The sequence below is a fragment of the Notolabrus celidotus genome, chromosome 3 (genome assembly GCF_009762535.1).
Source record: "Notolabrus celidotus isolate fNotCel1 chromosome 3, fNotCel1.pri, whole genome shotgun sequence".
NCBI classification, from domain to species: domain Eukaryota; kingdom Metazoa; phylum Chordata; class Actinopteri; order Labriformes; family Labridae; genus Notolabrus; species Notolabrus celidotus.
The window spans coordinates 18,598,421-18,620,113 of NC_048274.1; the positions used below are offsets into that span (position 1 = coordinate 18,598,421).

Consider the following 21,693-nt stretch of genomic DNA (forward strand, 5'->3'; position numbering starts at 1 on the left):
AACATAATAAAAGGTAGTAATAGAGTCTAATATTTTCCTACTGATACCACTTCTCTTTGCTCCCTAGTGTCAAAGAGGAAACCTTAAGCACTTAAATAACTGTAAAACAAAATATAACATTAAATTGACTACTACAAACTTCAAGGGCTCACTTATCCATCTGAAATTTCACTTCAGTAAAAAAGGGACATTTATAGCATAGAAAGCTTGGGAATTAATAATCACAGCACAAGCTGATTTTAAATCATAGACTGTATAAATAATGGACATAGTATCCACGAGGTCACCCATCTGTTCCTGAGCGCTGTTTTGAAGCCAATAGACGGAGGCAGCCATATTGGAAATGCGGAACTCAACCAGGCAAAGTGTGACGTAAAGAGGCGTAGTTTGAGCCTCCTAGCCAACAGCTATGTTTTCCCGTCCGGGAGTCACGTCAGTCATGCCCTTATTTGGGCAAAAACTCGTAATCTTAATATCTTCTGAACCGTCACGTTAGAAAAAAATTCACACCCGTACAGTGTGTGCCGATAGAGAGATTAGCTACGTAGAGCCTAGACGTTTTTGAACCAGGATGTAAACATGTTTGTTAATGCTGCAAATATCGTCTTTTTTGAATTGGTGTCTATGTGGTTTCCGGCGTTTCTGCAGCCAGCCTCAAGCGGATTCTTGATGAATTGCAGTTTATAACACTTCCGCATGGGCTTCATATTTTGAGACCGGAGGTTGCAGGCGGCTTGTTTGAAACACACCTGCTACAGCAAGAGGAACATACACAAACCATTGAAATCAATGACTGTGACACATGAAGCCCTTGCATCAAATATAAACTATGCTAAAAAAAATATATACATTTTTCATCTCAAATAGTTTTCTTATTTAATGACAAGCTTTCATTTCATAAAATCCCCACATCACTCCTGTAATACATTTTCTTTCTTGTGTGTTGCCCCTCATCTCAAAGCACAAATCTTAAAGCTAGAGAGGTGCTGGAAAAAAGCAAGGCCAAATGCAAGATGTGCAAATATTGTGGAAATACTACAAATCTCTGAAACAGTATAAGAGTCATCACCCAGATATACTATCAGCAAAAACATACAATCCCAAACTAACCCCACTGGAGAGGGCATAACGTTTCAGTTAATCTGTCAGAATGCCCAGACAATAACTGAGGCTGTCACAACTTTCATATGCTAGGATATATGTCCATACAGCGTAGTTGATAGTACTGGCTTCCAAGCCTCATTAATATATTGAACCATGTTAAGCAACAACACACAAGCATTTGAGAGAAGTTGCATTCCCAAAACACAGAATCGCAAAGTCATATTATCCCTTCCCTATATACTGTATGTCTATGTTTTACTACTCTATTGCACAGTATAGTCTCTTAAATAAACAGATGGATAAAACACCATCAACATCTGGCTAGTGAACAACACAGTAAATGCAGGGATGCATGTGCATAGCTCAAAGTCCGGCCCAATAGTTGGTGTTGTGTTTTAGAGGAGACATTAGATGCAGCCTAAAGCAGCCTCATCAAATAAGTGTTCCCAGTTTTATAGAACAGTTTGCATGAGATTGTTTGAAAAATAGATTCATTGTAAATACTGTTGTGTGTTGGTCATCATGTGTAATGCAAAGTACATTTGTGCAGCTGCTTTCAAGCCAATTCTAAATGTTTATGCACCTGGTTTGAAGTTTCTTTCCCTGTTAAAACTAAATTGGCATTGTTGCTGAAATATCCTGAAACCATTCAATATGGAATCAAATCAAATCAAATCGAATCAAATCAAATCAGGACCTTGTGGAATCGAACCAGGTTTAATGAGTTTGGCTGGGTGGCCTAGACTGTGTCCTCTGGCCCAAACTCTGGATGTTGAGGTCCCAGCCATACAGAACATGATTTGTTGAGCATGACACTAATTATATTCAATAATACAACCCAACACAGTCAGAGTTCAGCCCCAGTAGAAGGTCAATGTGCATAATCGGTAAGAAATAGGACAATCTAGAAAGGCCCACATCTTCTGCAGTGGTCGCGTATAATATAACATACTTGTGAGACTGACCAGTGCACGTTGCGATCCTATTTCTCTCTGCAGATAACACATCGCTTAAGAATAGTGGATTTATTGTTTCCTCTCCCTCTAAATCTTTAAGCTTAATGCTATGTTGATTGCTTTCTTTATATTCCTTGGTTTATAGCCAGGGACCACATTGATGTGTTTTCATTTTGGCTCAGTATCTCCTCCCTGCAGCCAAAACAAACTCATTTCAACCATAAAGAGAATATTTTTTTATGATTCATTCTATTATCCGATGGGTTGCAACATGCTGTCTAAAGGGACAATTTTGTCAACCCAGTGATGTTTTCTGCTCAAATTCTACCAGGGCCAACTGAAAACTGTAAAAACTTGGACTTAACCCTGAATGGGTCAAGTGCAGACTGCTTAAGGGGGTTTGTGGTTTCCCTTTGAAAAAAACTTCCAAACAGAGCCAGAGAAGCCTGAGGGTGAATGACACTCTGTTCCTCTGATGTCTAAGCCCTTCATCATGTTAGTGGACTGTTAGAGAACCTGACCTCCACATGGTTGATTTAAACTGGACTGTTTCAGCACTTTGCTTTGCTCAGCATTCAAATACCTCTGTGCTATAATGGCAAATACACTGCAGATGCCTTACTGTTAACAACAAAACCACTTGGAATACAATAACAAAAAAAATAAGCACAGACACATTGTCATGCAACAAAAAGCGTCCAACATTATTCCGAGATAGAGGACGGACCACACAGTTTCTTTTGTTAATCGTCTTGGAAACCGAGCCGCTTGCGTTTGCCTCACTGGTATCTGAAGGCAGACAGATCGTTGTCAGAGTGTGTCAACATCCAGATCACCAGTCCAATGCAAACAGCCTCGGGTCAGCATGCAAACTGTGGTGTCTGACCACACGGCTGCAGGGAGGTCTGCTGTCTGCTTATCAGACAGACCAAACTGCAGTTCAAACTCTGGAGGTTAGGACATCCAGGGGGCTGGAAAGAGATTCAGGGAGAGGGAGGGCAGGTGACAAAAGCAGAGAGGACACAAAATGTTCTGTGTGTAGACGTAACAATAGATCAACTGCGTTACGCCGCTAATTTAATCTATGTAAAGCTTAGTAGTCCGTTAACATAGAGCTTAGTATAGAATATCATTAATATAGTATTAATGTCTATGGGGATCCTCTAAAAGCAGAGCTCAGAGCAGCAGAATATCCAAACTTAAAAAAAGAAAAGGCACCACAGCACTGAGTCAGTAAGACCGGCAGTGTGGGGAACTTAATGATGGCTGCTCAGTGAGTTCTGCTGGTGGAAAAACTGAATCAGACACACAAGTAGAACACACAGCTACAAATGTGTGAGTGAGAAATGTAAAAGGAAGTGACCTTAAAGTAAGATCCCTTTAAATGATGGTGAAGAGCTCAGAAACAGACCAGGCTGATGCTTTGTTACGATAGGCACAAAATGTAACTTCAATCCTATCTTCAAAGTTATTATGAGAGTTTGAACCTGTCATAATAACAATATGTTCAAAGCTATTATAAGATATTAAAACTCCTTTTAGAATCACTTTCTTATCATGTAGCCTTTGACAATCTGATAGTTTAAGTCTAAGTTAACAAATTTGATCTACTGATGAAGTCTTGTCCTGCAGCTCAGGCTTTATTTCAGTGTGAGAGCAAGTGGCTGAGGCAATGAGTGTGTCTGCACACCGGTAGACGAGGTCTATTGTGTGCCAGGTTGTTCACGGCTCTCAGTGTATAACCAATGCTGAATATGACCTTCCTTGTTTCTGTGATTGGTTGCCTTTTCTGTCCACCCATGCCTGAGTGGACAGGACGGTCATTTTCTAAGTATAGTGAGGGGATGTGAGGTTAAATGGACAGACACAGCAGATATAACACTTTTGTACTATTTCTGCTGACCCCTGTGCATTGCATCACATCACTAATTTGCCAAAGATCATAATCCATCAAAATCTGGTCACTATAATAACATATTTTTCTTAGTCTGGAAAGAATCCACTTGACAGAAATGGCTATTGCATGTCCTACACTAAAAAAAAACAGCACATATTGGCAGTAATGTATAATCTGTAGGGCACCAAGCCAGAGTCATAATCTAGCAGGAACTCAGTTTGACTGAAAGCACTTACTGTACTTGCTGGGAGTAAGGCCTAACACCTGACAGTTGTTCTTCCCAGCTGTAGGGAACCGTTTACAGGAATTTGAGGGAGAATTTTAATCCATTCAATATCCACTAATCACAAGCCCCCTACTCCTGTAGATGCTGCTGTTCAGCAGAGTAGACTGGCTCCAAAAGCATGCAGTGAGCAGAGAGAGAGAGAGGGCAGCGTTCACTCAGACGTGAAGCTTAGAGAGGTGAGCGGCCCCTCCTGTAAACAGAGAGGTGAAATTCAGGGACGATTTGTTAATATCTAATTGTTCCAAGTTTTTATAAACTTAAGAACTACTGCAGCTCAGCACAAACCTGAAACACACATTCCACTCATCAGCAAAACCACACCATGATGAGTCCCTTTGGCATCTCATTGAGATAATGTACTCAAGTTACATTTGCATGTTTTGCAGATCAACAGAAGAGAGATGGCGATGTCACCCTGGTGTCTGTCCTGCTACCTGCTACTAAAAAGTAAGAAGCTTCCCAGGTTTGGGTGCTCATGACTCGCATTTTTGTTGCTGCTTTATATATACTTTACATCTTTAATCTAACCTTTTAGTCCTGTATGCGTGTTTCTCAAAAGCAAACAGGTGCTTGTGACCAATGAAAAGGAATGCACCCTGACAAGCGAGTAGACCAAGGAGGTGACTTTGACCTGTAGCTGATTTAGAAACAGAGGTGTCATGTGCTGCTGATGACATACTTTGATGTATTGAATTTGACCTTTCGCTAGTTGAAGGTTAAATCAAAAGTTAAAAACGTCATCTCCATCTGAAGACTTGTACATGTTTCCTTAGACTCTTCAAACAGTATTAAGAGAGCTGTTAACTAACAGTCTAAGTCTATGCCTTGCTATCTTTGACCCGACCGTAATCAACCATGATACTATCGTAAACCGCATAAAATTCCAGTTTCTGTTTCTTGGTGCCGTTATTGCATATCAGAAGAAAACATCTCCCTCTACTAACTCATATCCTACCAATGTCTCAAATTCTGGTGTTGTGACAAATCTTATGCTCGAACAAGTAAGGGCAATTTAAAGTAAATCGTTTTGACTCTGATGCACAGAAAGTTTTTCTTCTTGTCTCCATTTTAAAATCTTAAGTAAGTTATGTTGAGTGGTTTAAAGTATTGCAATGCGGATCATAATGAGTGGTCCTTTGCCAATACCCCACCTCTACCATCACAAGGCTAGAAAGTTGTTCCTGGCTGTCTGACAGAGGGAGAAAATCCTTGCCTTTATATTTCAACAAGACTAATCCTTTGCTTCGGAAACAACCCCTGCAGAAACACCCAGAGCAGACATTCAAAACCTCGTCACACTGCAACGAGCAAGGGTCTACTATTAGTTAGTGACTCACACCAGCCTTCCTCCACATTACCTTACTTGTGCCAAAGCTTTTTCCTTACTGACCTATAAATCTGTCACTGTCAAAAGAGCCCATACCCTGCCTTTCATGCTGGGTTCTGTATAACACTGTTTTTTCCATCTTTAAAACAGCAGCTGCTGAGCCGTTCTGTAATTATGTCAAAACTGCAAAGTGTGCCGATTTATCACAACAGTGCATATCATTTACAGGCTTGTGCTCAGGTTAGTGTATCAGAGCTTACTCAGGAACTGAAGGATATAATCTTTGAAGGTATATGATATCTAATGAATACACAAGAAACCTAGTGTATTTAAGACACTAGAGGATACCATCAAATGACTTTCAGCAACATAACCTTTACTTGACATCTTAATATAATACCTTTCCTCGTCATCTGTGTGCAAACATCAGATTTCCAAGCAGAACAAAATGATGCATTCATCTTACTGTGTGGTTGCAAAGTGTTCAGCCTGTACTGCTATTGCTCCTGCATTACATTGCTTGAAATGGCTTTAGCAACTACTGACAGAGCTCAGACACACATACACTGTAAATCATGGTCTTGGATTATAGTATTAGGTTATATCTATTATACTGTGTGTTGTTCTATTTGGGTCAGTTGTTCCGACACACAGACTGCTGCCTTGGAGCTAAGAGGAAAATGAATACTTTTTCACATCCTTCCTTAAAAAGTCTGTTCAGACCTTTTGCTTACTTGAGCATGACCAAAATAAATGGTAATTGTTAAATGCAGTTCACCTCTTCTGCAGTGTTTGTAGTTGAGTTTTCACAGATGCGCAGTAGATGCCCAGACAGAGGTTGGATTCAGCCAATAAGCTGCAATCTCTTTTTTTTGCATTCACTGCAGAGAAGTTGCCCCAGTTTTAAGCATGGAACATCTTCGAAACACATCCTGGAATCACTGCATACTTCCCTGTTACCCGCTTTAGTCTCTATGATCTATTAACACCGCAGTGTATGCTGAGTTAAAGATAATTCTTATGTTAACAGTATGTTAATAAGGAAAAGACACAAAACAAAAATAAAACAGCATCTGCACGCTGAGGGCAGCAGTCAGTCAGCCCACCCTCCTGCTGCTTCCTCACTCTTTTGTCACTGAGAGGCAGAGAGAGAAACTACAGCTCCGCTCTTGTTTGCTGCTCCATCAAAGTCAGCAGAGAAAGTTTATGGGCGACAGATGCTCAAGGAAAATAAGGGTTTTTCCCCTCTTATAATGACTCCTCACTCAAGGAAGGGGCTTCACGGTCACTGGCAGCGACCCGGAGTTAACCTCCCCCTGTGTTGCCAAGGAAACGGAAGAGCTGAGAAAAAGGGAGGAAGCCAGCCGGTGGGGAGTTACGACCTGACGGAGTGAAGGAAGAGAGGAGCGGAGCGGAGTCTGTCTTTTTCATGTTAAATTGTCTCTGTCTGCCTCTGTCTCTTTCTCTAGTGCTCTTCTTCCAGACACAGACACACACACACACAGACACACACAGACACAATCACACACAGACACACACACACACACACACACACACACACACAGACACACACACACACACACACACACACACACCACACACCACACACACCACACACACACACCACACACACACACACACACACACACACACACACACACACACACAGACACAGACACAGACACAACACGCTGCCTCTGTTGTCTGCTGCACCTCAGTCAGAGGCCAGCGTTGTTCACTACTTCTGATCTGCAGTCAGCTCCACCAGTCACAAGGAGATCTTTCTTCCGACACAGCTGGCTTCCTCCAAGATGGCGGATCGGATTTCAAGCACGGCCTGCTTGATGATTACACATGATTACTTAAATTAATAGAAGACAAACTGTTTCAGCTTTTATCTTTAATTTGACGTGATTTACTTCACAGTTCTTCCTTCAAATTTTAGATTTGCAAAAGCCTGCTTGGTCGGATCCCTCATACAAAAATTCCTTCAGTTAGACACCGACCAGATTACATGCTGTCACACACACACACCACACTCACACTCACACCACACACACACACACCACACACACACACACACACACACACACACACACACACACTCTGGTCTGCTCATTGCAACCAAGAGTAACTCGTCCTAATGTCTCCTACAGCGCTGGGATTGAGAAACATAGGAATGGAGGCACAGCTCAGGGCTATTCAACAATAACAGCTGGCTACTATGATGAAAGTAAAGAAAAAGCACGAGTATGGACACAGATAACAAGTGATAAAAGTCGAAATACACCTGTCTCCATGAGGCCCAACAGCTGAATGTCAGCTTCTTGCCAAAAACATTATCAGGATGATGAAGCAACATTCCCAACAAATCTGGGGAAAGCTTTTTAAAACCCTCCTATTATCCTCGGGGTCGTTGGACCCCATTCAATGTTTAACGTCTCTAAATTAATGACCAACATCTTTTTTTGGCTTCATATTTCACGACTTTTCCTAATTTAATGTTGACAATGGGGGAAACGTCAAATTAAAGTGTTGATATGTTCCAATTTCCTGAAAAAAAGTTGTACACATCAGTGTTCCTTTGGGTAAATTTGACCCCCAGGCTGTTTTAGCTGTATAGAACATAGACATATCAACATTTACACACATTTGTTTAGGTTGTTTTGGATGATATTGAGGTCACTATAACCAAGGTCACATGTGACTGCAGGCGCTGGGATCGAACCGCCAACCTTTAGATTGAGATATAATATTTCCAGCCACCATGTCTCTAAAGACATTCAATGATGTGTCCTGTGTCATACGTTTTGATAACATAGAAACAAGGCAGGGCCGACGAGAGCATGACAAACTCACAGCAGTTTGATGTTCTGTTTTACAAATAAAGTCCTTCTAAATGCTTTAAATTGTGTTTATGCTTAAAAAATATTTTATTTAAAGAGCTATTTAGGTAGTCAACAAAGAACATAAAGTACTTGACACATAAACCTGGGTAACAAACTGTTTCTGGAGTTTAAGTTGCTGGGGTCAAATTGACCCAAGGGTTAAAAGATGTTGGTACATTTGAGGGTAACAGGAGGGTTAAAGCAGCAATCAGGGAGAGGATACTGAAAGACTTTCGAAACACCAAAATACAGTTAGAGCAGTCAGGAGAATAAAAAGATGGCTTCTGTGTAACAGCAAAGTGTCTGTGAACAACTGCTGTTGAGGCTGAATACAACATATAATAAGCTACGTTCATGATCATCATAGTTCATGATGTGCTGTGTTAGCCAACACAAGCTACTGCTAACAGTTTGCTTTTGATGTACAATTATTGCAGCATATTTTTAACACTTAAAGAACCCTAACACATGATGTTTCTCCAACAAGCAGAGTATGAAGGGTGTGCTTTTCTAGATTTCAAAGCAGATATACGGATGATTTACTGCAAAGAATGCAGGAGATAACTTATGTATCACATGTGTAGGATGGGCAATGTTGGGGATTTGAATGAGTACTAACTCACACATGGAGTCAGGTCTTGAAAGAAATTGCTTGAACAGGAATATAAGGGTTTCACATGAACAGTGTGTGTTGAACAGTGTGAATCCTTGTCATGGCAACAGAAGGTATGGAGGCAACAGACAAACATACCTGGAATCTCCTTTGCCCAGGTTAGCTCCACCAGGATGGAGGATCGTCTGGTTCTTCGCCATCTCCACAACACATTTAGTGTTTAATTCCTTTTCTGTGGATCAGAGAGCACACAGTGTTACAGAGAAAGCACCAAAACTGCACATCTCAACATGTCTGTGTTTCTACTGTTGTCTTTGATTGTTACTATTGTTACATAAGGTCAGTCGTTCGTTCCTGACGTCTTTTAAAAGGGTTATTTCAGTTTTTTTGAAGTGGGGTCGTATGAGTTGCATTACGCTAGTGCACCTCCTGATCCGGTGTGCCAGTGAGCTCTTCCCCTTTAATGAGAAAATTCCTAGATGACTGGCAGGCAAGCTAGGCTACAATTCTCCTCGACGGGGACACCTATTTTGAGCAGTTTCGCTAAAGTTGAGAAAATATGGTCCAGGCACTCATCACAGTACAAATGCATGCACCAGTAGAAAAAAATGGAGCTATTCAGTTTGCCAGAAACCCCCTTGTTTTGGTACTATTTTTGGACGCACCTCGCAGATCAGTGTTCTTCCGCTGCATGAGCACGGATACACGCCGAGCACTAGTGCAATGTAACTCCTACGACCCCACTTCAAAAAAACTGAAATATCCCTTTAATCCCTATTTTACAAAATAAAAGGGCAGACTAGGAAAGATTTCACAATGTTGACTTGTGACCATCCCAATGGTTAAGAACAGCATGCATCTTTTTCCTACACTCTGCATGGTGCTAAGGATACTGCACAAACTTACAACTATCTTGACCCCATTAAGAGACAGACAGTGATATCATTTCCAGTGGAACATCAAGTTTAAACAGTTATGTGAACATCTACTCTGAAAATGCCCTTTTACCTTGGAGTAAGTATAAATCAATAAAGCAGAATTTCTTTAGACAAACAGTCTCCCTCTCTCTCTCTGTCTCCCTCTCTCTTACACACACGCACACGGATGAGATCCTCCCATACCGACGCTGGCCTGTTTGTCATGGTGCAACACGTGGCCTCCCCAACACCAACTGGCCATTTCCATTCAGCATAAGGAGTGGTTGTAATGCTTGTCCAATGTTGACAGATGCACACTTCAGCACAGAATGTTACCAACTACAGAACTATTTCATCAAGAAAACTTTCAAAAAAGGAAGAAAAGCTGCTGCTACTTCTCCTCAAAATAAAAGGAATGCATTAAGACAAACACGGAAAAGTCTTACAATAAGTGTGTGATCTCTCTTATGAACATAGTAAACCGATGACTGTAAAGTGCTACATGTTTGCTTTCGTAGCTGGGTCAGTCAAAGAGGCTGCTAATAGATGCCCCGCTGTGACAGTTTTGGAAAATAACAACATGAACCGCACTGGAAACTCGTGAGGCTGCTAAGTTTCTCCATTCATCTGTCTTGCCAGTGAGACCCACTGATGGTTGTCTAAGCGCAGGCTAGGGGCTGCCAGCATGTCCTGGGCATCCAGTTTTGGCAGAGGTGGTTGTGCATTTAAAAAAAAAAGAAAAAAAAAGAAAAAAAGCATTTTACAATAGATTAGTTACAGGCGTGACTAAATTGTCGGAAGCACAATACCAGTCTTTCACTGGAGGGGGAGGCTTGTGCCACGGTAACAGAAATGCTTCACATTTTAATGGCTGATTGCAGCAATTCATTTAAATGCTATAACACTTATACTTACTGTATAAGTAACACAAAAGGAACACATCATTGTATCTACATTAAGGGAACATCTTAATAAAAGCAGGCAACAACACTCAATCATTAAACATCATGATCTATCATGGTTGATAAGATAAGGGTAGGACTCTGCTTTTTTGCCCCCCATGTGTTGCTTCTAGCAAGGATATCCTCTTCTCTTCCTCCCCACTGCTACAGGGAGGTCAGAGGTCAGGGCTTGGGTAATACTCCTTTAAATGTGAATCATCTACTGGTAATAAATATTGTCCTTCACCTCTAAGGCCTGCTTCAAGCATCACATGTAAACAAACATTCCCCTTCAGACTGAATCAGTACTTTTCCAGAGCTGAATCTCTGCTGCCCAGGATTTACTGGGCTTCTTTTCACCCAATTAACCGTCAAACTCCAGCCCAGTGTTCACACTTACACTGCTGGGTTTGAAATACACAATTACGCTACAGATGACTGTCAATAATGGTTTTCTTTTTTGTACAGCCAGCATGTAACAGCATGCAGGGATTATTAACTTCAGCATATGTGTCAGCACAGGAAGAAAATGCTGTGGTTTCAATTCCTTTCTTCTTCAAGAACTAAAGCAGAAGTGCAGAGTCATTTGGGGATATCAATCCTCCAGTTGCATTTTTTGGACCTGTTTATGAAATGTCTGTAGCAGGGAGGAGCACGTACAGTATGATGAACAAGTCGTCAGTGAAGCATGTGACATTTCTTCGTGATATACCTCGCCTCACTCACAAGGGTTCATTTTGGTACATAAGGACTGGAGCTACTTTGAATAAACCTTGCATTAAGTTAAAAAAAAAAAAACACACATGGCCATGCCTGACCATTTGGCTGGTGCGCAGCGAGCACACATGCAAATTACCGCTGTATCTGCCTGCAATGCACGGGCAAAACACAGAGGACAGAAGCCACTTGCATGTTCCCATTTTGAAAATGAGAAAGTTGAAAAAGAAGATGTGTGAATGTTGCTTAGACAGGATCCCCAGCTCTTGTAGGCTGCACAGATCCCTATTATTGGACATTTTCTATCTCATGATTAACAGGTGCAAAATTTGATCTTCAAATGTGCATATATATATGTTTGTTTTTTCCTATACATTTATTCTAAATTCAGCAACACCAATATTTCTCATGGAACACAATGTATAATGCTTCCAGTTTGACGAGTATCCTGATTTGACGAAAGCATCAAGTACACAGATAACTCTGGTCGAAAAAAGGGGGAAGCCACGGGGGCTGTCTTCGGGCACATCGGCTGGAGTCGAGAAATAGGTTAAAAAGCCTTTAATTCATACAGAGCTTCATGTATTACAAGTAGTATACAAAAAAAAAGGAAATGCCAACCGGTTTCGACCCTCACTGGGTCTTCATCAGGTTGACAAGGATGTGGTCAACCGATTTCCGTTTATGCATACTAGTTTTAATACATTATGCCCTGTGTGAATTAAAGGCGTTTCACCTATTCCTCTACTCAAGCTGGTGTGCCTGAAGACAGCCCCGTGGCTTCCTCCCTTTTTTTGCGTTATTCTTCAAGAGCACCTGGCTTCTGAGGTTTATGACAGTACCTCCCTCAGCACACGGTAGCTTTGTTTCTTGCTTGTGTGACACAGATAATTCTGTTAGACAAATAAAAAATACAGCGAACTAAAATGCATTAGAGTTATCAGTTATAATCATATATAATGGAAGTAGTATCTGTGACGTCACCCATCTGTTCCTGAGTGCTGTTTTGAAGCCAACCGACAGCGGCAGCCATATTGGAAATGCAGAACTCAACCAGGCAGAGTGTGACGTAAAGAGGCAGAGTTTGAGCCTCCTAGCCAACAGCTATGTGTTCCTGTGCGGGAGTCAAACTCGTAATCTTAATATCTTCTGAACCGTGAACTGTTAGAAATAAATTCACCCCCCGTACAGTGTGTGCCGATAGAGAAATTAGCTACGTAGAGCCAAGTCGTTTTTTGAACCAGGCTGTAAACATGTTTATTTCTGCTGTAAAGATTGTCTTTTTTCCATTCATGTCTATGTGGTTTCCGGTCTTTCTGCAGCCAGTCTCAAGCGGTTTCTCGATAAATTGCAGTTTATAACACTTCCGTATGGGCTTCATATTTTGATACCTGAGGTTGCCGCTTGGATCCAAGCCAAGCTCCTGCTAACTTTGGCTCAGCCTGGCCCTCTGAAAACCAAACTGATGCAAACTGTATCTATATTCAAAGACTAAAACAGTTATAATTAATGAATTTAACATGACTAAGATCTTTCACATCCTCAGAAACAAAAGGGAATCCCAACCTCAGCAGGTCTACGTGTGAGGAGAGTCTAGCTGTGTTGGTGCAAACAAGAAAAATAAGGATTTGAGGCTCAACTGTTCGTTTAAAAAACCATAAACAAAACCCTCAACTCTGCTGGTCCTAGCAGGAACACAGAGGAAGAGCCAGGGAAACTTGGGGTCAAAGGTCAGAGGACCTGAATTACACTGCAATTCTGCTGCTGTCAAGGCCCTCACAAAGCAAAAAGAAGCAGGGTGAGCCCACAGACACTGAGCAACAAAAAGACAGTGAGAGCTAAAGAAAAGGCAAAGTTAAACGGGGGAAGTGACACAGACATAGAGTGGTTGAGTCTGGCTACTCATCTTTTCCTGCTGCCTGCCTGCCTGCCAGCCTACATTACCCATGTGCCCATGTTCCAACTGTACTTCCTGAAGGGAAAGTTTGATGCAGCGTAGTTGCATGGATAAATGTTCCCATTGTTTTCTACTTCTCCAGCTCTCTCTTTCCACTGGCCCTGTCTCCGGTCCTCCTCTGGTCTACCGGTGCGGAGGTTTGGCACCACGGGGCTCACATAAGCCGGGAAGCTGATTGGCCGTGGTGTTGCTGTTGCTACGCCTGGGGTTGCTGTGTTCTTCGAAGGCCACAGCCATGGGAACATGGAGCATTACGCAACTTTAGCAAATATTCATTCAGCCTCACTCCCTTCCTGCCTTTGTCCTGCTAGGCAGCTACACCACCTCTCCTCCTCAACCTGGGATACACAGAGAGAGTGACCGCAGGCTTAGGAAGCCAGCTCATTACTTCAGTGTCATTTTAGTGTTCAGAGTCCCTCCCTGAGCCACTGCCTAGCAGCAGAGTCCCAAAGAAACTTTCTGACACCAGGACACGGGAGGAGCCTGAACCGGGCAGCACAAAAGGTGTGGATGTTTTGAGGTCTGCACTGCAAATGAAGAGGTGCTGGAAAGAGCACGGACACCAATCATAAGATGACATTTTAATGTGATTGTAAAATGATGTGTGTGCTCAAAGCTGCTCTGGTCTTTTGGGGTGGAAACGTGGCACGTGTGATTCAAAAACCTCTCTAACTGCTCTTAGTACGCCATTAGTTTGCCATCTTATTTCAGTTCACGGATGCCTTTTCTTGCTGAGGGACTGTAACAAACACAGGCATCTGTTGCAATATGGTCTGAATAAGACTTGTTATAAAGTTATAAAACGTGCAATAGTGGAGTGAAACATGCAGCTTTTAGAATATGCTCAACTTAAGAAAATTGCATAACATGAGGTGTCGTGATTTAGACTCAAAATAACATGAAATGTTTGAAAATTTGGATCTCTATAATCAAATCAGGAGCTGGGGTTCTCTCACCAACTGAACCCTTGAAGACAACCTATTGTAGTTTTGTTTGTTTACATCGCAAAGCCTTGTTTTGTTTACAACCCATAGAGCTGACTGTAAACAGCCGGGGATCATGTGTTGAAAACCCAAGTAAATACTTTCTGATGTGTTATATACAGATCCAAAGCATGCTCCTGAAATCTTAGCATCAGCGTAACCTACATGTCATAACTGGAAAAAGACACATTTATACGGTCCAACTCAGGGTATCTCACCTGCGGACACTGCTACATGCTCTGCATTACTTCTGTTCATGTCTGTTTACTGCTTGATGTTTATTACAGGCTTTAAATCACAGTTTGTTTAACATAAAAGATAAAAAATTGCACAATTCCTGTACATGACAGGACTATGGACTTCGATGCAGGTTCCCATCTACGTCTGAAAGTGTCTTTCTGGTGATTGAATCTTGAATATTTCTGAGAATATATGGCAGAAAAATTGGTGTTTCCTATATTAAGAGGTTTTTGAGTAAAAGGCAGACACAGAAAAGAGGGCAGAGGCATAGCAACCATGGCATGTGTTCAGATTCATGACCGAGAAGCATCTCCTAACTTCACCCTCACAGCAGGAAGTGGCCATTGGCCTGTCTGGAACTGAACAGGACCACTAACCATAAACATAACTCTTATGGATCTGTGATAAATGTCTGACCTTTTAGAAATATCACTGAAACTGTCCGCCTGGCAGCTGAGTGTCAGTACATTAGTCCATGATACTGTAAATCCCTGCCTGCCTATGGGAACAGTGCAGAAATCCACCGCCTTGGTCTTGTGACCGACTTCTCCAGCTCAGAGTGGAGTGAGAGAGAAAGTAATACACGTGATTGATTCTGCCACTTGTCGGTCAACCGCTCTGCCTCAGCAGCTTTCCTCCTCCTCCTCCTCCTCCTCCTTTCATGGGACACATGGCCTCTCACGGCAAAAACACCACTTGGCAATCGACCAGGAAATGTCATCTACGCCTCCCTGCATGTGGCACTGAAAATCTGCAATATAATTGACCAGAGTGTTTGCACGCACATTTTTCTAACACTATGCCATTGTTAGCCTCCTTTAGTTAAAATTAGAGAGGTGGATGTAACATTATGCAGACAAGCTGCAGCCAAGGAAGACTGTCACACTATAAATACATCACTGTACAACTTCATCTGTAGTGCATGGGTCTTTTAAACACTGATGGCTCTGAAAGGAGGTTTTCTAACATACTGCTGTCAAAGGCTTTACTGGTCGGGACTGACATACTCCTTCCTTACAGCAAGTGGCAGCTGAAGTCAAGAAGCTATTGGCATCTGTATCAGCCTGTGAAGGAGACAGTGTTTAGCCTTTCTAACAGTGGATCTCACACAGCAGCAGTTCAGCTTTAAATCTAGCTGGATGGCAGGCAGCCATGAGGGAAGCCCTATGGCAGCGCTGTACAAACATGTGCCATCCAGACCAGCCTTCCTTTAAAGCTGGGGTTGGTAATCAGATTTAGATACACTTTTTGTTATACTGGTTAAAATAATCTTTATGTCCTGATGGCAATCATTACATGATGTGTTCCTAAAAAAGAGTGAAAAAAACTGCTATCCACAGCCGGAGTAAACCTGGGAAAACACTAACCAATCACCGTTTTTTGGCTCCCCAAATTTTAAACCAATCAAATCCCGTCCAGCCGTTCTGCCCTCCTCCTGCGCGTACATTTCCCCGGCGTGCACTCCTCCGAGTCCCCGTCTCCTGCCTCTGAGTCCCCGTCTCCTGCCTCTACTTCCCCTGACTCTATTTACTGCCCCTCTCGCTCGTCCTCGGGCCTGTCCCCTCTGACCTGATGAGGTGCTTTGCTCAGGACTATAGTCTGGATCAGAGTCTAAAAAGCTCTCACCAACAAGCAGAATAATTAATGACGTTCAGTAAGTCCTACAGAAAAAATGTATTTATTGTAGCGTCCGTCTGGACGCTGTAGTGATGACGAGCCGATTCGTGAACACGTTGAGTTTTAATAACCGGTCACTGTCGGCCGTGATCACGCCAACCAACAAAGCAACAATCAATGTTTGAATGAATGAAAAACTTCTCACATTCAAATTCATGCTGGTTTACCGAGACTACCAACCCTAGCTTTAATCTGCAGAAGCTCATTTCACTAATGGGTGTTGATTTCTCACTGGCACCCAGTTCCCAGGATATTAAACAGGGAGTCTTTGGTGAAGCCGTTCTCTAGTGATAGTGTGACCTGCTGTTTATTTTAGGCCCAATCCCCATCACCACACAAAGTGACTTGTGAATTTTGATCCCACTAAGTGCATGTCAGGTCATCAAGTTCATGAGGGTTCTGATGCTGACTATTAAACAGGAAACTGCACTCTTTCTGTGAGCCCATATATCTGCAGACTGTCCTGTGGTCTCCGGTCTCCGGTTCAATGCAACATTGTCAATGTGAATTCAGCCTCTCATTACATTTAAACAAAGCAACTGTGGACATTAGAGGGAAGAACACCCAAAATAAGTGTATAATCTGTAATTCACGTTATCTCAAAAATCTGGAAGGGATCCAAAATAGATGTCTTCCATGACTCTTGGTTTGCTATGTACAATGCAATGTCACATTCATTAAGACGTCCCAGAAGTGAAGCTTTTTTCTTACTCTGTTGCAGGGATGGGAATTGCAGAATAACTCACAATACAATACCTGTAAATGGCTTGCAATAATAATATCATAATGCAGTGGCCCTGTAATAACTGTAGGACAATTTCAGACTTCACAATATTGGTATAACTGAAGAATAAAAAATGCCTCCTAAAAGGTGCCACCGCAAGGTGTTATGAAGAACTACTGGGGTGAATAGATGGAAGGGAAATCTGTTTAAGGCAGCATACGGTTTCTAAATAGAATACCAATGTTTGGGGCCAGAGATACGATATCTGTACCGTACTGATGCACTGCTGTATGAATATTTTGTCCAACCCCTATATTCAATTGTGATGCTCATCAACAGGTTATGTGTGATGTGACCAGTGTTGCCAACTTAGCGACTTTGTCGCTATATTTAGCGAGTTTTCAGACCCCTCTAGCAACTCTTTTTTTAAAAAGCGACTAGCGACAAATCTAGCGACTTTTTCTGGTGTTGATGGAGACTGATGTGAAATCATGTATCGTTCTTACTCTTCTCAACGAGCAGGGGATGCTGCTGTGAGTCCCTCCTAGGCTGCATTCAGAGCAGGAGGCGTTCATCCCTCAGCATCTAGACTGCAAATGTATCACGCATGTACAAAGACACCGCTGGCTGATCCCACCTACTGTCTCTTTTTGGTCCATTTAGATAGTTAATGTAGATTGTATACAATAAACATATTGAAAATGTTATAGTTAAAAAATGTAATGTTCGACTTTGATTTGTTGTAGGCTCCCAAGTGTAGTTCTAAACATATTTAGGTTGTTTTTAACCTCTTTTTGTCTTTCCCTCAACATTACATGTCTCTCCTGCAGCATCCATTACATTTCCAATTATGCAAATTAAATAATGACATCATTTAGTGACTTCTAGCGACTTTTAGGACAGCCAATAGCTACATTCCTAACTGAGGAGTTGGCAACACTGGATGTGACAATAGTGTGTACCATTCCTCACTGGAAGTCTGTGAAGGACATGGACTCACACACTTGTGCACTCCATGCCTGACATTGGTTAAGTCTCTGAGGGTTTAGTGCTCAGGGTTTAAGGAGGGAATTGGAATTGGGCCATAGTAAACCTGAGGTAGTCCCTGTATCACATACTGCCAACAACCTGATTTTAACGTGTTCACATCCATAATCCAGCCTTTAGTAAAAGCATGATTATGGAAACATTATTTTAACATTGCATCACACATGTAGATTATGCAGTCTTTGTGGACACTTAAACCAGACAATAGGTGTTGTTATAACAATCCAGATCTGACCCATGCCCTCTCACCTCTCCTGTTCATGGGCCGTACACGAACAGCCACCTTGACGTTGGCGTCATCCAAGCTGGGCTCCCCCATGCTGACTCCTTGCACAGGAAGAGAGGAGGTCGCGCTGATCCAAAACAAATCAGCTCTTCAGCTAAACAATCATCCAAAAGCTTGGAAATGTAGCACTAGCTGGACCGTCGGCCAGCTAGCTCCATAGACCAGGCATGTCCAAGGGAAAACAAAAAGCCAGGGCGAAATCCTGCAGGAAGCCAGCCGCTGCTTATCTCTCCCTCCTGCTCATAGTCCAGGGAAATTTAAATCCACTGAGGTGTGGAAGCTGGAAGGGAAAGCAGAAATGTAAATTAAGTCGGATAGTACAGCAGCTGGTGAATGTGACTGAGCAAACATATGCTATCTGCAAGTGAAAAAAGGGGCTAGCCAGCTAATTTGTCTGGCAAACTGGGGGCAGCGGCAGGAAAGGACCGAGTTTGTGTCATTTTCCTGACATTTTGCCACATAACACCTCCACACAAGAAGCAATACACGAACGACATACCTTAGTGGATTCATCCTAGAAGTGACACCGTTAACTAACAGGTTAAACCGAGTTAGATCCACAAAGAGCCGCCAGGCGATGATCTACCGTCTCCCGACTGGATCCTCTGTTCTCCTGAGTCAAGCTAAATGCAGCGAGCAACGTCCTCATTTCCGCCTAATGACACAGCTACAAATTAAAAGCACCCACTGACTCTCCAAAACCACAAGATGATAGTCATTGTGGGGCATGTTTTATGATTAGCCAAATGTACATTATTGTGACTATTACATAGATACTTTAAGTTGCTTTTATTGTACCACGCTGCAAACGTTAGCTAAACCAAACTAAAGAAACTGGTGTTATGTCAAGTTCTGCTGCATTGTCAAAAATACTTCCATAACACAAACTATCAATTTGCCCTATTTGTTTATGAGTTGGAGCAAAGCTGATATGTGTACTGGGGAAAATAAGACGAGCATGTTTTGGTATTCTATTATTAAACTTGAATTCAATATTTTAGGACAGGCTTGTCTTAATCTGTGGCCGAGGGTGGCACTGGCACCCCAGGGGCCACCCCAAAATCATAAACTATGATTGGCTGTTTGCCTTGTCAGAGGTGGGGTTTCTGTTAAAATCTATAATTTGGGATGAGTTAAAATGCTAACAGTAGATTTCTTTATTAGTGCCCTCAAATGTGACTTTGAAAAACCATCTTTTGTAAGTCCTTAAAGAATTAAGCTAAGAAGATTATGCCACTTTGTCATTGTTGTTTTTTTTAAGTCAAAAGGAATATAACAACTGTTTAATGCTTTAATGAAAGTAGGTTGTGAAGACAGAAAGGGTAAATGTTATTTATTTGTAAATGCACTGGCCACCCCTGCCTATGTGAGAGCCTCAGTTTGGCCACCCCGGTCAAAAAGTTCTGGACATGCCCCTGGTCTTTATAGATTATTATCACCTATCAAATACTGTTCTCAGGACATAGGCATGTCACCACTACTCAATCCGTTTGCACTGTGAAAAAGGGAAACACGTTTAGCTACTCTACTGATAATCCTTACTTAAAATATCAGGATAGTCGTATCTCGGTAGCAGGGCCGGCCCGAGGCATAGGCAGACTAGGCAAATGCTAGGGGTGGCGTCCTTCCAAACGGGGGCGCCACTTGCACCCTAAATGAGTGAGGAGGAAAGTTTGAAGCCAACAGGAAAAATAATATTGTTTTATTTCATATAATTTGGGGTCAAATGCAGAGTGATGCCAGTATACATTAAAAATCAAGTGATTCACTTTTGATTTTTTTTTAAAAATTGGTTTGCGGACCAGTTTTTGAAGGTTATAAGTGTTCATGATTTACTGTCTTTGTTTTGTTTTGTTATGTTTATTTACACTTTGGTAGCTGTTAGCTTAATTTGATAGAAAATGCAGACGAGGGTTTTATATAATATATATTTAATAGAATTATTTCCTGCTAAATATCAGTGTTATTACCATTTCATTAATGTTCTTTTAGAAGTAATTTTTATTTTAAAATGAAGGAAACCTGTAAAACATAAAGCTGTATGTCCGTTTTCTTTCAGTGTATATGTGATTGTTGCTGGAGTTGATTATAATACAAGGGGCACCAATCAAGTCTGTTAGGGCCGGCTCTGTTCGGTAGACTGACCTGTTCTCCTTAAAAATGCTTTCAGAGGTGACAATCGCCCAGGATTTCGGCTCCACGCCTGCGCAGAGCTGCTCAGCAGCCCTTCTCGGCAGGAAGCACTATTCGACACAACACCGGTAACGGTTGGGATTTACCGATGACTACTAAACGTCTACTGACAGCAAAACGCCTTCAGACATTAAACTCTGTTTAAACTTATTTCAAACTAAGATATTAGTCTGAAACTCTGCAGTTATAAAGATTACCTGATTTATTTTTACAAAACAAAATAATCTCACATAACGATAACGTAACAAACAGCAACGTATTATGTGAAACAAAACCCACATTCAACTTACAGATCCGTGTTATCTGCATTTTCCTCTGTTTTTGGTCTAACTTTACCACAAAAATTCTTAACATTTAAAAAATGTCACTAATTAATTTAAGTTAAAAACTTTGGAGGTCTCACTTTACGGCTACTACACCCTGTTTCTACAGGGGGACATCCCAACCGGGGACCGTTCACGATAAGAGAAAGATAACGATTTAAAGAAGCAGTGAAAGTCGGTAACACAGAAGTCCACTCATTCTTAAACACACTGACAAGGGGAAAGAGATAAACACCTGACTTTTCACTAAATCTGGATATATGGAGGAAAGGTGGTCGTTACCAGATGTGTTCAAGACGCCAGTCAGTCACGCGACACTTCCGCTGTTCACTGCCAGACCACACACAACAAACTTTGTACTTCCCACTTTACTTTTCAAAATAAATCTTCATAATACTCTTCAAATGAGTCTCATTACATCACATCATACTCATCATACTCAGTTCAGCTCAGTCACACCATATCAGCTCAGTTTAGTTTCGTTGTACTCCACCTCACGCAAGTACACGGCCCAAAACACATTTTAAGACAGTCCCTTTAACACTGCAGTGGGCTACAGCACATCCCTTACCCAGGCACAGCAGTACAGTTAAATGCAGTAAAGATACAGAATTAAG

At 41.8% G+C, this 21,693-nt stretch overlaps 1 protein-coding gene across 3 annotated transcripts in view; it reads right to left on the bottom strand.

Moving 5' to 3' along the window:
- The window catches only part of kif13ba (kinesin family member 13Ba), a 55,959-nt gene extending 34,558 nt beyond the window's left edge, over positions 1 to 21,401 (bottom strand). For 2 of the 3 annotated variants that reach the window (XM_034680190.1, XM_034680188.1), the window contains exons 1-3: positions 19,060 to 19,167; positions 18,524 to 18,840; positions 9,210 to 9,303 (exon numbers count right to left, since the gene is read on the bottom strand). In XM_034680190.1, coding sequence (XP_034536081.1) covers positions 9,210 to 9,303; positions 18,524 to 18,593 — 164 coding nt within the window. In that variant the 5' untranslated portion in view covers positions 18,594 to 18,840; positions 19,060 to 19,167. Of the gene's footprint in view, positions 1 to 9,209; positions 9,304 to 18,523; positions 18,841 to 19,059; positions 19,168 to 21,358 lie in introns of those variants that run through there. The other variant, XM_034680189.1, reaches the window with a different exon arrangement.
- Positions 21,402 to 21,693: the final 292 nt, after the last annotated feature.